This window comes from Puma concolor, chromosome A2, assembly GCF_028749965.1.
Source record: "Puma concolor isolate L17-30 chromosome A2, mPumCon1.1.hap2, whole genome shotgun sequence".
NCBI lineage: Eukaryota > Metazoa > Chordata > Mammalia > Carnivora > Felidae > Puma > Puma concolor.
In genome coordinates, this window is record NC_141668.1 from 128459617 (window position 1) to 128473619 (window position 14003).

General features: G+C 36.1%; 1 protein-coding gene across 2 annotated transcripts in view; it reads right to left on the reverse strand.

Moving 5' to 3' along the window:
- Nucleotides 1-10757: 10757 nt before the first annotated feature.
- Nucleotides 10758-14003, reverse strand: part of CHL1 (cell adhesion molecule L1 like) — a 201244-nt gene continuing 197998 nt past the window's right edge. For both annotated transcript variants that reach the window (XM_086697580.1, XM_025921675.2), the window contains exon 27: nucleotides 10758-12120. In XM_086697580.1, coding sequence (XP_086553706.1) covers nucleotides 11904-12120 — 217 coding nt within the window. In that variant the 3' untranslated portion in view covers nucleotides 10758-11903. The remainder of the gene's footprint in view (nucleotides 12121-14003) is intronic.

Genomic DNA, 14003 nt, shown 5'->3' on the forward strand with positions numbered 1-14003 from the left:
CTGTGACTAGTTCCAAAGCATAAATAACATTTTAGGTACCATGTGTCTAACCATCTGCAGTATTCCAGCATAATGTGTGTCCCAGTGAACTTGACTATACAGGAGGGAGTTGTACAAGCAATTAGTTGCATTCTATGTATCTTCTGATCTCACCAAGACTGGCAGAGAAGGAAAAATTTTTGTAATGAAAAGAATAAAGAAAAATCTATACTTTTAATGGGTAGGATCATAAATGTTGTGACGATTCGCCCACAGTGACACAGAAAGTATTAAAGGTCCTAAAATCCTTGAAGAAGTTGAGATCTCCTGTGTTTCATTAGACTCTGAAAATCATCACTTAAACTGTAAAGATGTAGACCTACCCACTCAAGGGAAGCCCAGAAGTGGGCCACTAGGAGAATTCCATCCTCCACCACTTGTTTCTGTTATAATGACTCCCAGGTAGTTATCTGAGAAAGGCTGCGGGCAATGAAGATTTTTGACATAATGATTTCAATTGGAGTACAAGAGTCCCCCGTGGTTTTGCTTTTCCAGGTTTCAGTCACTGGCAAATCCTCCTTCCGAGGTATCATCCAAAGGTCAGGAGTAGACTCACGCTACATCACAATGCCTACCTCCATTCACCTCGCTTCACCTCATCACATAGGTGTTTGATCACCTCAGATTATTACAGGAAGAAGACAGGTATTACGGTATAATAAGGTGTTGTAAGAAAGAGATAGAGGGAGAAAGAGAGAGCACCTAACTCTCATTACAGTATATCGTCATCATTCTATTTTATTATTAGTTATTGTTGTCAATCTCTTACTGTGCCTAATTTATAAATTAAACTTTATTATAGGTGTGTATAGGAAAAAACCACAGTATATATAGGGTTTGGTACCATTTGCAGTTTCAGGCACCCACTTGATCGTGCTGGAACATATCCCCTGTGGATCAGGAGGGGGCTGTACTGGGGAGTGGCTGGTAGAGAAGTTTTACTTCGAGCAGTGGAGTAGAAAGATGTGTGACTTCTGGTGGGGTTAAAGACAGCAGTTCGACCGAAAAAGAGTCTTCCTGTAACTTACGGAACAGATAGTGGTTAAGATGTTAAGATATTTTATAAATAGCCATAACATAAATTATGAGGGATTCATATTTTGATAACCATTATGGAAGGCTCCGTTTTAACAACCACAGACATTATCTTAACTTGCTTTCACACATGACAATCATCATATCTTACAAGCATTTGTATTTGTTTTACAGTGTCCATCAACCATTTGGTAAGAGACCGTTTTGTACCTTGATATTTTTAGTTCTGGTTTTCTCATTCCTTCCCACAAACCTGAAATTTAGCTATTTTTACAGATGAGAAAACTGCATTTTGAGAGGCTTGCTAGGTCAGACAACTAGAAAGTGGGGGAGCCAGCCTTTGGAATCTGAAATATTGGATGCACATGTACCTAAAAAAAGCAGAGGCTACCTTTTGGCTTTCATCACCACAGACAAGCAACCTGACCTTTGGTACATCCCTTTCACTGGGCTCATTCTATAAAATAATGATATTAAACAAGATATCCTATTTTTTTCCTATGAAGGGATTTTAATTCAAACCAGCGACAGCACCAACATAAAAATGTGTTACAGAGGCTTTTAATATAGAGAGATATATAGATATATGGATATAAATATAAGATAGGGAAATTTGCTGTATCATGCACTTTACCATGCAGGATAACTAGAGCAGTGCTGTTGAGAAACTTGTTTTTAGGCATCAGTTTCTCCTTTTATTAAATGTGGGATTAACTAGATCACCTAACGATGACCTAAGAATGGTGATCACCTAAGGCTTGACTAGATCACCTAGATCAACCTAAGGATGGTGAATAAACGGGGCTTCAGAGGATTCCCCAGAGCCCCTCTTTTAAATGCCAAACTGTGCATATGAGCAGCTTTGAGAATCTGTTTAAAATTATTACGGATTTTTCCCAGAAAACACACATGTGCACATAGATGCACCATTTCTATATATGCCAGAGTACCGACTCCTGATTATGAACTCTAGAGGTTTCCATTATGACATTCTGTCACTATATAATGCTATTTTTATAACAGGCTTTATTTCAAAATGACGTTTTTTAAACTTTGCATTATATTGATATTTTCCCCTTACAGTTTAATATATATTGTAGGAAAATTCAGTATTCTTAATTATATTCCTAGAGTATATTTGGGGGCTTCGTATACATTTTGGTACATATTGCCAAATTGCTTTATTTTATTTTTTTACCAGTTGGTATTTCCACCAGGAGTTATAAACATTTTATCACTTCCCTTGCCAACCCTAAACATTCTAATCATTCTTGACCTTTGTCACTTCTAGGAGGACTAATAGTGTTCTGTTTCTTTAAATTTTGGTTTTACTACTTTGTGACTGCACTGGGTTTACATGTTTCAAATTTGAATCTGCCACAGCTACGACATAAGTTGTACATTTTTCTCACATCACGGAAAACCCAGAGAATGAGGAATATTCCCCCCGTGATAAGCTACAGTTTCAGGCACAAGTACTAATATAACTTTTCTCTCTGGAGAACACAGTTCTATATTGGTACATCATTCTGCGTGGTAATCTGCATGTTTTGTTTCTCTTCCCATACACTAGGTGTCTCCATTAACACAAAAACATCCTCCAGATTTGTGAAACAGAGAAGCTTGGAGAATCCTGGGAAGTAGGATAATTTAGAAGGGTGTTGCATTATTAATCTCTTGGAGGTATGTGCTTCAAGAGCTGCTGAGAGTTAAAGAAATAGCAGATGGAGTGGGGTAGGAACTGAGTAAGCGTCATGCAGGATTTAACAAAGTTCTGTGTTGCTTATCCCAGTGCAGAGGGACTTCCTGCTCAGACTGGGAGAGAACCATGAGCAAATGTGAGATTGCTCTGTCACAGAACCAAAATGGATGCTGAAGCAATTTTCCAACCATTTTATAACTTCTCAGAGTCCATCAACATGAGCTGTTTCATTCGCTTAATTAAAAAAAAAAATCTAATACAACAGGAGTTGAACAATTTTTCCTAGACCAGCATTTCTTGGGGTAAAAAATAACACATCTGTCAGATATTACAAAACATTGAATATAGATATTATGGATTTTAGCCATAAATCATGGCTAAATGGATTTTAGCCTATAAATCATGAAGGGAATATGCTATTACTTTTCATACTAAAAGTCAATTTGCTACGTCTATGAAAAGAATATCCAGAAAGCTGATGGAACATGATTTCATTCTTTCTGAATTTTTCTCAAGTTTAACTGATTCTTTTTTTTTTTTTTTTTTTAGGTTTATTTATTTGGGGGGAGGGAGGGGCAGAAAGAGAGGGAGAGAGAGAAAATCCCAAGCAGGCTTCAGTGCAGAGCACGTCGCGGGGCTCGATCTCAAGAACCATGAGATCACGATTTGAACCCAAGTTAATAGCCGGACACTTAAGAGAATGAGCCACTCAGGCCCCCCTGTTTTCAAATCTATGCATTGTTGTAGGTCAGTGGTTCTCAAGGTGCCATCTCCAAACCAGCAAGGGAAATAGCACATCTGGGAGCTCTGGGCCCCACCCTAAATCTACAGAACCACGAACTCCAGGGATGGACTCTAGCACTCAGGTTTTAACAAGCCCTTCAGGTGATGCTGATGCTGCTGAAGCTTGGGACTATTAATCTGAAAGGTGCCAGTTATATACGGGTATTATTTAACTTTTAGGTACGGAAGTGAAAGTTCAAGTTGACTTTGATATAAATGCTTCATTTAGTTATATGTCAACTCAGATTTCACCTAGTGACCTTTCTTGATAAAATCGTTTATTTCAAATGACAACCTATTCTTTACTGCAGAATTATCAACGTGACTATAACTACACCTTCTCAGTTAACAGTTTTATAAAATTATTTAATTACTACATCATAATGTGCAATTAGCACTTTTTACAGAGCTGAGTTATTTGCATATTTGAATTCATTTTTATCTTTAAAACAGTCCCATGATATGGCTACTACTATTAATATTTAGCTACACATAAAGTCATCAGAAATTATTTTATCATTCATTGTACCTGAGTTATTCATATATTAAAGAACTGTGAAATATCAAATTTGTTTTGAAATAATATAAATCATTCAGCAATCACTTTTATCTGTTTCTACCAGAAAGAAAAATGTTAAACTAAGAAACTAATTTTTTTAATGTCCTAAGTATTATAATTTATCACACTTTAAGATTTGAAAAATGCCAATCCCTTCAAAAGTAGAAGACTTGTGTAATTCACAAAATTTGAATTAATGAAGGCCAATAATAATTATAATGAAACCACAATTTAGAAGTGAAGGATGGAGTGTAAAATCCCTAAGTAATCCACACATAATACATGCTTAAATCTTGAAAAGTGCCAAGATAAAAAAAATGCCTTGAGGAAAGGGTGCTTGCTGTATGCATTTTATATTACTTTGAAACACTTCCATCTAGTGGTTGAGTCTTTTAATTACATATTTCATTAGAGCAATAGAATTATTGTAAGATGTTTCCACTGTTTAATTCATCAAAAAAGCATGTTTTTTTAAAAAATTAATTTTAAAACACAGCTAACTTTCATACTCTAAGTAGGATTTATGGTTCATATTATAACATTTTCTCTGTGGAATTACAAACATACATTATAAACATTTTAATTATCATAATTACTCTCTATATATTGTATTGCAGTTAACTTCTTGGTATGTAACTTGTTGATGTTTACCCAAAAGGAAATTTGTACTGATTCTTGTGACTGGAATTACTGAGTTAATTACTGAGTTACATAACTGTTTTCACAAAACATTGAAAACTTCCTTTCCTGAAAGAAGAAGAAATGAGGGCTTGGTGTCAGCTTAAAAAAAATTTTTTTTTCTTCTGTGGTAAGACCTGGACTGCAGTTTTTTGTTCTTGAGTTTATGGACATAACATTCTATTAGTTTTGGGTATACAACATAATGATTTGATGTTTCTATATATTTCATAATCATCAGCCCAGTAACTCTAGTATATTCTAAATGTTTTTAAAATGTAAAACTCAGGGCACTATGTTTTGATATGCAGATTAGTTATTTTCCCTTATTATTATTATTTGTTGCATTGTTTCCCATTTGGTGCCTTAGCTCACTCATTCACCGAACAAATATTTGTTGGGATCTGTTATAGGCTGGGGCCCATTCTGGGTATCACAGCAGTGAACAAGGCTGGCGAAGTTGCTGTTCTCATGGAGGTGACATCGTAGTGGGAGTAGGAATGAAAAAAAAAAAATCACACAAGAATATAAATTAATACAGCAATGATTGATATAAAGGAATAACATAAACATCACCTGACTACTTTACAGTTGATAATCACAGACATCTTCCCTGAAGAAGTGACATTTAAACAGAACGGAAACCAGTTTATAGGAAATTCAGGAGAACATTCCAGACAGAACAGCAACTGCAAATGTCTTTAAGGCACATAAATGGATTTTAGCGGGCTCTAGAAACACAGAGATGGGCAGAACGATCAAAGCACAACTTTGGGGGGAACGCTGTATGAGATAAAGTTGGTAAGGCAGCAGGAGCTACCTCATAGATGGTCACAGGGCTAGGAATTAGGGGTTTTGGCTACATTCATTGAGTAACCATTAGCATACTCTGGTTTATAGGTTACTAAGTTCCCTGTGATTGTTTTATACATTGGAGAGGAGAGCAAAAAAAGAGAATACAAATACATTTAAATATATATTTTGGAGTTAGAACTGATAGGAGGTGATGTAGGACAATGAGGGAAAGAATGTACCCCAAAATGATTCTAAGTGCTTTGGCTTGAGTAACTGAGTGGATAGTGGGTCATTTATTAAGATGAAGACACTGGGTAAGAATTGCTTAGGGGTACCAATGGAGACTTCTTTCTAGACTATCTAGACTAGAATCTGCTCAAATGCATTCATTATTTGGAATTATTTGTGACTCTCATTCTTTAACACATATTTAATAAATGTTCACCAGAAGCCAGACACTATGCTAGATGGCTGGTATTTCCAGTAAAATTGACCATCTATCTCCTGGCTCTACAGAACTTTTACGCTAATTGAAGAAATAAAGACAGTAATCAAATAGCCATAGCAAAAAGTGAACTTGCCACTGTGTAGCACAAAAAATGAGAGGTATATAAAATTATGATACACTAAGATAGTGATTTGACCTACTTGTGGAAGACTTAGAAGATTTCCCTAAAGAAACATTAAGCTTGATACTAAATCAGGGATTCTGTGAAGAAGAAGTAAGAAACTTAAGAGATGCAAAACAGGAAGGAATTTGCCAAATACTTGGAGCTGATAAAAGACAGAGTCAGCCTGGATTCCTTACTAACAGAACCTGCAGCAATCAGTATACAGGCTACTAATTTATTAGGGAGTACAATCCTAATAAGTTAGCATTAGGCATGAAGAAAAGAGTGAGGCAAAGAGGAAGAAGCAACAGAAGGTACATGATTGGAATGGCCACTGTTAAAATTCAAATGATTGCTCTGATCCACAGGACCATCCAGTATGAGGGAGTGGGGAGGGGCCACAAGAGAAGGTTGGAATTTAGCCACCCTCCCGTCTTTCACTGAATAAACATTTGCTCCATGGGGTATTAATTCCTCCATGTTTCCACACTGAGCACGAATAGGCACCAGGCAGGGTGTCATAGTACCTCATGCCAAAGTGTCAAGGGACAAGCCCCTCCCCCCCCCCCCAGCAAGAGGTGCATCATGGGCACTTCTGTTAATTACCTTATGCAATTAGTCTGTTGTAGTCACTCGGAGCAGCTCATGCTACAAGTGGCTGGTACTATACGGACTAGGTCTGGAGAATCTGAGGTATTTGATATAATCATTATGTCAGAAATGGAGAGAGGAAGGAGAGAATGGTGAATGATGGGAGTGGCGCTTAGTAGGGGTCTGACCATGCAGAATGCTGAAGACTTACTAAAGATTTTTGTCATTATCTTAAGAAATGGAAAGTCATTTTGGGGAGTCATCATAGGGAAACAGCATGAATAGATATGCACTTCAAGTATTATGCTCTCTGTATTCTGATCAAAAGTTTGTGGAGAGGAAGGCAATGCACACAGACCAGTTAGTATAAAAGTGGCTCAGCCAAATGATCACAGTACACAGCAGTGAGTAGATCCAGGAAATAGGTAAGCCATCCTATCAACAGGATTTTGTCATGGATTGAGCACGGGGAAAGGGAGAAAGCTTGGTAAGGATAGGTTTATGGCTTAAGTACTGCTGAAAATCATTGCATTGTATGCACAGTTGAGGGGTGTTGGATAAGTTTGGAAGGGGAAAGTCATTCACTCACTTTTGAAACACTGAGTTTGAAATAGCCTTCAAACATTAGGAAAAGAAATGTCAAGCAGGAAGTCATAAATAGAAAGCCTCAGATAAATGGACAATCCCAGGCTAAAAATACCTTGAGGTCATGTGTCTGCACATGACAATCAAAGCCTGATGGGTAAGATAGATTAGAGAAATAAGAGAAACCTAACATTGAGTCTTCACAGAACTCCAGAGTCCAACAAGTTTGGATGCCATGTTTTCCTCTTGGCAGAATTGTAAGGCAGCAAATTTATCAATTTATTTCAATTACTGCGTTTTAGGCTACACACATTCAGTTGCTTTATATGTATAATGTTGTTTTCCCCTGTTGTACATTTTGATCACGTCTCTTAAAACCAAGAAGTTTCTAAACACGATCACCAGGGCAATATTAAACTCAAACTTACCCTTCTTAGCATTTCTAAGATAAATGGTGGAGTGAGAGATAAAAGAATACATACTGGAATAAGGATTCTGAGCCTGGGTTTACAGTCAAACAGCACTGGGTTTAATTTCCACCTCGAGCCCATCCTGGTTATACTCACCACATTATTTTAACCATGTTGTGCCTTAATTATACAAACAGAAGATGTTTTAGAGGTTAAATGTGATAATGTATGTAACATGTTTAGCACACATAAAACACTTTTCAAACATCACACTTTCCAGTAGATTGTCTGGGTGTCCCAATTACTCGCTAGCCTTATTTGAAAGTGTAGTATATTGGACATTTTCTTGAGTATTGACATGTCTACACTGTTCTAAAAACAATCAAATGAATATATACATTCATCTTAATTTCACATTTATCATTAAGTGCAGAATTATTGGCCTATTACAGTTTGTAGATGTTGTTATTATATGGCCTATTTGTATGTATAGTCCTTCAAATCAAAATGCTTTTATTTATATGTCATTTATACTTAATCAATTTATACTTCATTCTGGGATCACAGGCAACTGAAGCAAGATTGATATGTAAACTCTGATTCTTCTTATCTGGACAGAAAAGTATACAAACATTTTTAGAGTACATGAAGTTGAACTTTTATTTGGAAAGTTGAATTTCTTGTATAATGAAAATATTTTTAAACCATACATATTCATAAGCATAATACAAACACCACCTACTATACAAACACATTTTAATAAAGTTCTACTACGAATATTAATCTAAGCCAAAAAAAAAAAGTAATCAGGTAAACCAGTTCTACATACCTTTCATCTCTTTTGATGATGTAATCAAACAATTTAAGACACAAAACAAATTAAGCTTTGGCTCAACCCTACTTATTTCACTATGGGAACACTAGGATATATACTACCACAGATTACAAACCCAGTCCCTTTATAATCAATTTAAAATTGTTACAAGAATCATATCTTAATGGCATGTAAACATATTTAGGGTTTCAATTGGCAATTATGTTTTAAATGCTTAGAAAAACACACCAACATTTCTCATTATCGTTCTCTCTCTATCTCATCTCTTCCATGAATATAAAATAGGAAAAAATATTATTTGAGACTTCCAGCATAATTTCATTGTGCTTTACACTTTTATAAACATGGGTACATCTAAAATATCAGATGCCTTTACACCAATAGAATAATCCACCAAATTCACATTTTCTTATAAATACACATGCAAAATTAGTGAAAAACACTTTTGTATAGCAAAGACCCTGCTTACTTGTTTTCTGATTAATAATTTTTGATGGCATGTGCAAATCATACTGCTCACTGAACAGTAGATTTTACTTCCTGTAGATTTGTTTTTCTATAAAAATATATTTATGTGCTCACAGGAAAAAAGTTGAGTTGGTATGTGTGGGGTGACTTTTGATACATCATTGGATTAACGGTTTGTTTATGAAGTTACAAGGCATCTTAGCTTTTATCGTTTTCAAATTTTTCTTCATAAAAAAGAACACCCTGTGACAAAGGTAAGGTAACTGAGATAATCATTAGCACTTGATAGTTGAGACAGCATGAAGCAAAGGGGTCAAGCAACGTGCCTAAGGTTTATGTACAAGATCAGCGCTGGAACCAGGAAGAGAACTTGGATTTTGCCAACCCTTGGACAGTTCTCTAGGAACTCATCCCCACCAACAATCCTTGAGATTATATACAATCTATTACATTAAAATAATATTGACAGTTAACAGAGAAAGTTAGTTATGAACCAATTCTTCTGCACTGAAGATTCGTAGTAGAAGCCAAATGGTATTAAGAAAACATATAAAAAAATAACAGCAAAAGGCAGTCATAACATAATCTCAGGCTTCGTATCTGTAAGTAAGTTTTGGTCTTTGAGAAAAATAGGAGCAGGAACATCCCTGTTACTCATACTGCTAAAGGGAAACACTGAGGTCTAGGAAGATCAAACACTTCAGTATTTGTGTTAACTTCTAATTTAAAGATTATCAAATTTAAAAGAAATCTACTTCTAATGCTTTCTGGAGAGTATTTCCAACCTGCATGATTCTCTTAAAACCGTTTGGGCTGATGACAAAGAAAAGGAACCAGAATAACAGCAGAACTAAACGCAAAAGTCCCAATCTTGGCCTTATCAGTGGCTGAGTACGAGAAATTCCTCCCAGGTATGTCAAAACATGAGGATTCTTCCTCCAGAAAATGCTTTAGAAATCTGATGGGGATGAAACTCAAGGTGCACTAATGGAAGTATGGACCCTCACACACAGGGAGGACCAAGACGCCCTCTCCTTTGGAAACTCTGACTTCTGGGAGTTTGGTCAAATCCCGAGCCCATGACACATTGTTTCAACTAAGACATTCTTTTGCTGCCTATGCATTTTGGAGGACACACAAGGTAAAAAAAAAAATGACCATTAGGTACTCCATGTGGATTACTGCACTGACCACTATAAACATCCCTAATTTCAGTCCACCAGAAATACAGTGGGCTGCATAAATCAAAGTCAAGATTTCACAAGGTATGGCCATAGCTACAGTTCAAAACATAAAGGAAAATCTGTGAGTCCCTTTCACTTAAACATAATTAAGAATTTCATGGTAGGGTTAAAAAATATTTCCATAAAGTGAGAAGTTGAACACCAGATTTTACTGGCACGCATGCACAGTCCTTCATAATATTTTTAAGCCATTTCCATGTACAATTTTAGAAGGACTAGTGGCCCACATGCCAGAAAATTAATTCCCTGAATTTGTGCTGACTTTGACAGAGGAACAGAGATCCCACCTTAAGGATGTTTAAAATGTGAAAAGCAAACCTCTATATAGAAATATCTACTGTAAACAGTTTTTCTTTTGGGGGCTGGGGTAGGAATATACTCAACAATAAAAACTTATTTTGAAAAATATGAAAACATTTCCCTCAATATTTATATGATATTTTATTTTGAGACTGTAGGAAAAAGCAATATAAGAACAAAACCCAAATGCTTTATACAAAGTCTTCAGTTTTGGAACCTCATGTTGTTGGTTGTAGCTGTGGAATGATGCAAAATGTTATCTTACTATATACTTTAGCTGTACAAACATGCCTGTTAATGTTCTTTTTCTCACTTCAAAATAAAACACATCTGTATTTTTAATTGTGTAAATATTAACATAATATGTACAATGCATTCATGAAATAGATGCAAGCATACCATTATATAAACATAGAAAAAAGGTCAAAGTGGTCAATTTAGAAATGAAGATATTAAATAGATATAGCTAGGAGACGCCAGCAGCCCGGAAACCTTGGCCTGTTCTTTCATAAGATAACCTTCTGACCACCACTTCCTTTTCAGCTGAATTTAGTCCAAGAAAAGAACAAAAAACAAAGATGGTTCTAGATGTCATAAGTGATATACCCAAAAAATTCGTGTTGAAACTGAAAAAATTAGAATTCTGTTTAAACATGACCATCTCTGGGCAAACAGTTAGGCGCTCAATAAATACGACTTGATTGTTTATCTAGGACTCCTGCTACAAAAAATTTAAATAATAGATTTAGACTGTATATATTCAATGAACCATTTTAATAAGACATTCATATTCCTCTTTACATTTTAAATAACCGGTTTGCTTCCCATCTTTTTACCTGTCGTGAAGCAAAGTCACTAAGACAGTTCTCAGAGACTGAATACAAATGTGCACACAGAGGAAAAACCACAAGGTAGCAACAACAATGCAAACACAGTGACCAGTAAAACCAGGCAAAAATGGAGTACACTGAATGGATACTTTGGATTCAGTTGAGGTGAATCTAAGTACAGGATTTGTTTTGTGTTCTGAATTTTCAGCACCTGAAAAACAAAACAAAACAAAACAAAACAAACAATACAGGCCTGGAGTGCTTGGTAGTTTACTTTTTCAAGGCAGTGCTATTTTCTCGACATGACTGCAAGATGTTCAAATTCTGGATGAAATCTTAAGCCAATACGTTTCTATTCCTATGTGAAAGTTCTTGCTCCCTTGAACAGATAAATATGGAAAGTTGATACGAAACCACTGATTTGTACATGTGGTACATTTACGCCCGGAGTGGAAATGTCGCTGTGGAACTGCCATTGCTTTCAACAGATCCTTTCTCCTTAGAACCAGCATAAGCGCCAATGAAGGATCCGTCTTCACTGAACAGACCGTGATCTCCTTCTCCATACTGGACTAAGCTGTCAGCACTTTCTGTGGCCTGCATATCCCTGTTAAGCGATCGAAGGCTTCCTTTGAGAGGTTTTTCATCACTGTCGCTACAAAATAAAAGACAATTCAGCAAAATCTAATATAAGATATTCACATAAAGCAAAACTCGTGCATATGTGCTAATATGTCTTACAATTTTCAAAACATTCACATCAACATTGTGGACACACAAACCCTAAATGGCCCTTTCTCAAATAAATGTTTAAAAAGTCATAACCTATTTGGGTCATTCTGAGGAACTGAGAAAGCATTTTCTATTATCCACAACACTTCTTTATCCACAACACTTTAAAAATGGGAGTTTTGAGACAGTCAGACATTCAATCTGTTGATGTATATAGATGATAATGTTATTCCCTTTGATTTCCTGAACTTTTCGAACTCCCAGTCATCAAATCTTGATCTCTCGTGTTTACCTTTTATTCTGTATCCTTCCAAAATTTTCTCTTTTAATTGGGTTAATCAATCAAAGTCTGTTTCTGGTAACCAGAGAACTTTCTTTAATACAGTTGATAAATTCAAGTTGGTTGAAATTTTTTTTCTTTTACATGGCTGGCACTTTTAGAACATAAACACTTATAGTATCCTAAATTTATTACTAAAATGTCTATAAATGTCTATAAAGTGATACGGTATTCTAAATTTCTGGATCAAGATCTTGTTTAAGTACTAACTACTATCACACTACAATGCTGGATACTAAGTTAAATGATCTTATAAAATTTTAAAAAGGAAGAATTTGGAAAAAAACTCTATAATTAGAATATGATTAGCACTTTATAATTTTTGGCAATCAGTGTTGTTCATCAGATAGGTCCATCTCTCAGCTGTCTTAGAGCAGGGCAAGGTGGCACCTTCCTGACCTTTCTGAGTTATACATTTCCATGTGACTTGCTTTCACCCAAGAAGAGTGAGCAAAGGCAGCATGTGTCACTTCAGTGCCGGCGCTCAGTTTGTTGTGTTCTATTTCCATTGCTGTGGTGGTCCTGGATGCTCATCTACCAGGCAGTGCTCCTAAATGATCAAGATGACCAGAGCCAAATGTGTGGGACACACAACTTGAGAAAGAAAACGAGAATTACCCAGGCTCTCCTGACTCATACAGTAATTGGCTCCAGAATCAGGATGCTTATAGTCACAAAACAAAAACAAAAATGTGGCATGAGCTTAGGGACCGGGCAGCAAGTGGTGCAGAAACTATCACCTAGAAGCTGGAAGGATGACAAGTCATGTCATGAGCAAGAACAGCATCCAGTAAAACTGTCTCCTGGGATGGCTTGGAGACTAGATAATTTTCCGGATGAACATGTTTTGGGAGAAGATGATGGAAAACATTAAGAGATTAAGTAGATTTAATTAAAATATTAATAAATAATTTTGTTAATGGGATGCCAGGTTAAACAGTGAAGTGGATGGCTTTATCAGGCAGCAAAGTATGGAGGAATGAGTTTTTGAGCAAGACATTATCATAGCTTTTTTCTTCCCTATAAAACTGAACCAGTAAGATCCGTATTTCAAATATATTTTAAACAATTGCCATAGGCTCCTAATGATTCTTGCCTCATGGAATCTGAGTCACAATTTTTAAATTTGTGAAGTTTCAAGTTTTCCTCTCTCTCTCTCCCTCCTTCCCTCCATCTCTCTCTACTTTTCTCTCTCCCCTCTTTCCTTCCTTCTTCTCCCTTTAATGATCTTTATTCTGTAAAGAAGTTGTTAAATGTAAAAATATAAAAAGAGCTTTTGATAAGTGGACAAAAGAAAAATGAGCCTAGAGCCTATAAGGAGGCTCAGATGTACATGGTTAACCCAGGTCAGCTAATCACATTGCTCCATTTCACTGAAACGGATCCAGGGATGGGCCAGTTAGAGTCAATCAAGTCTCTTTTCTGATGTGAATTCTGGCCTCCTGTGTGATAAAGGCCACATAAGC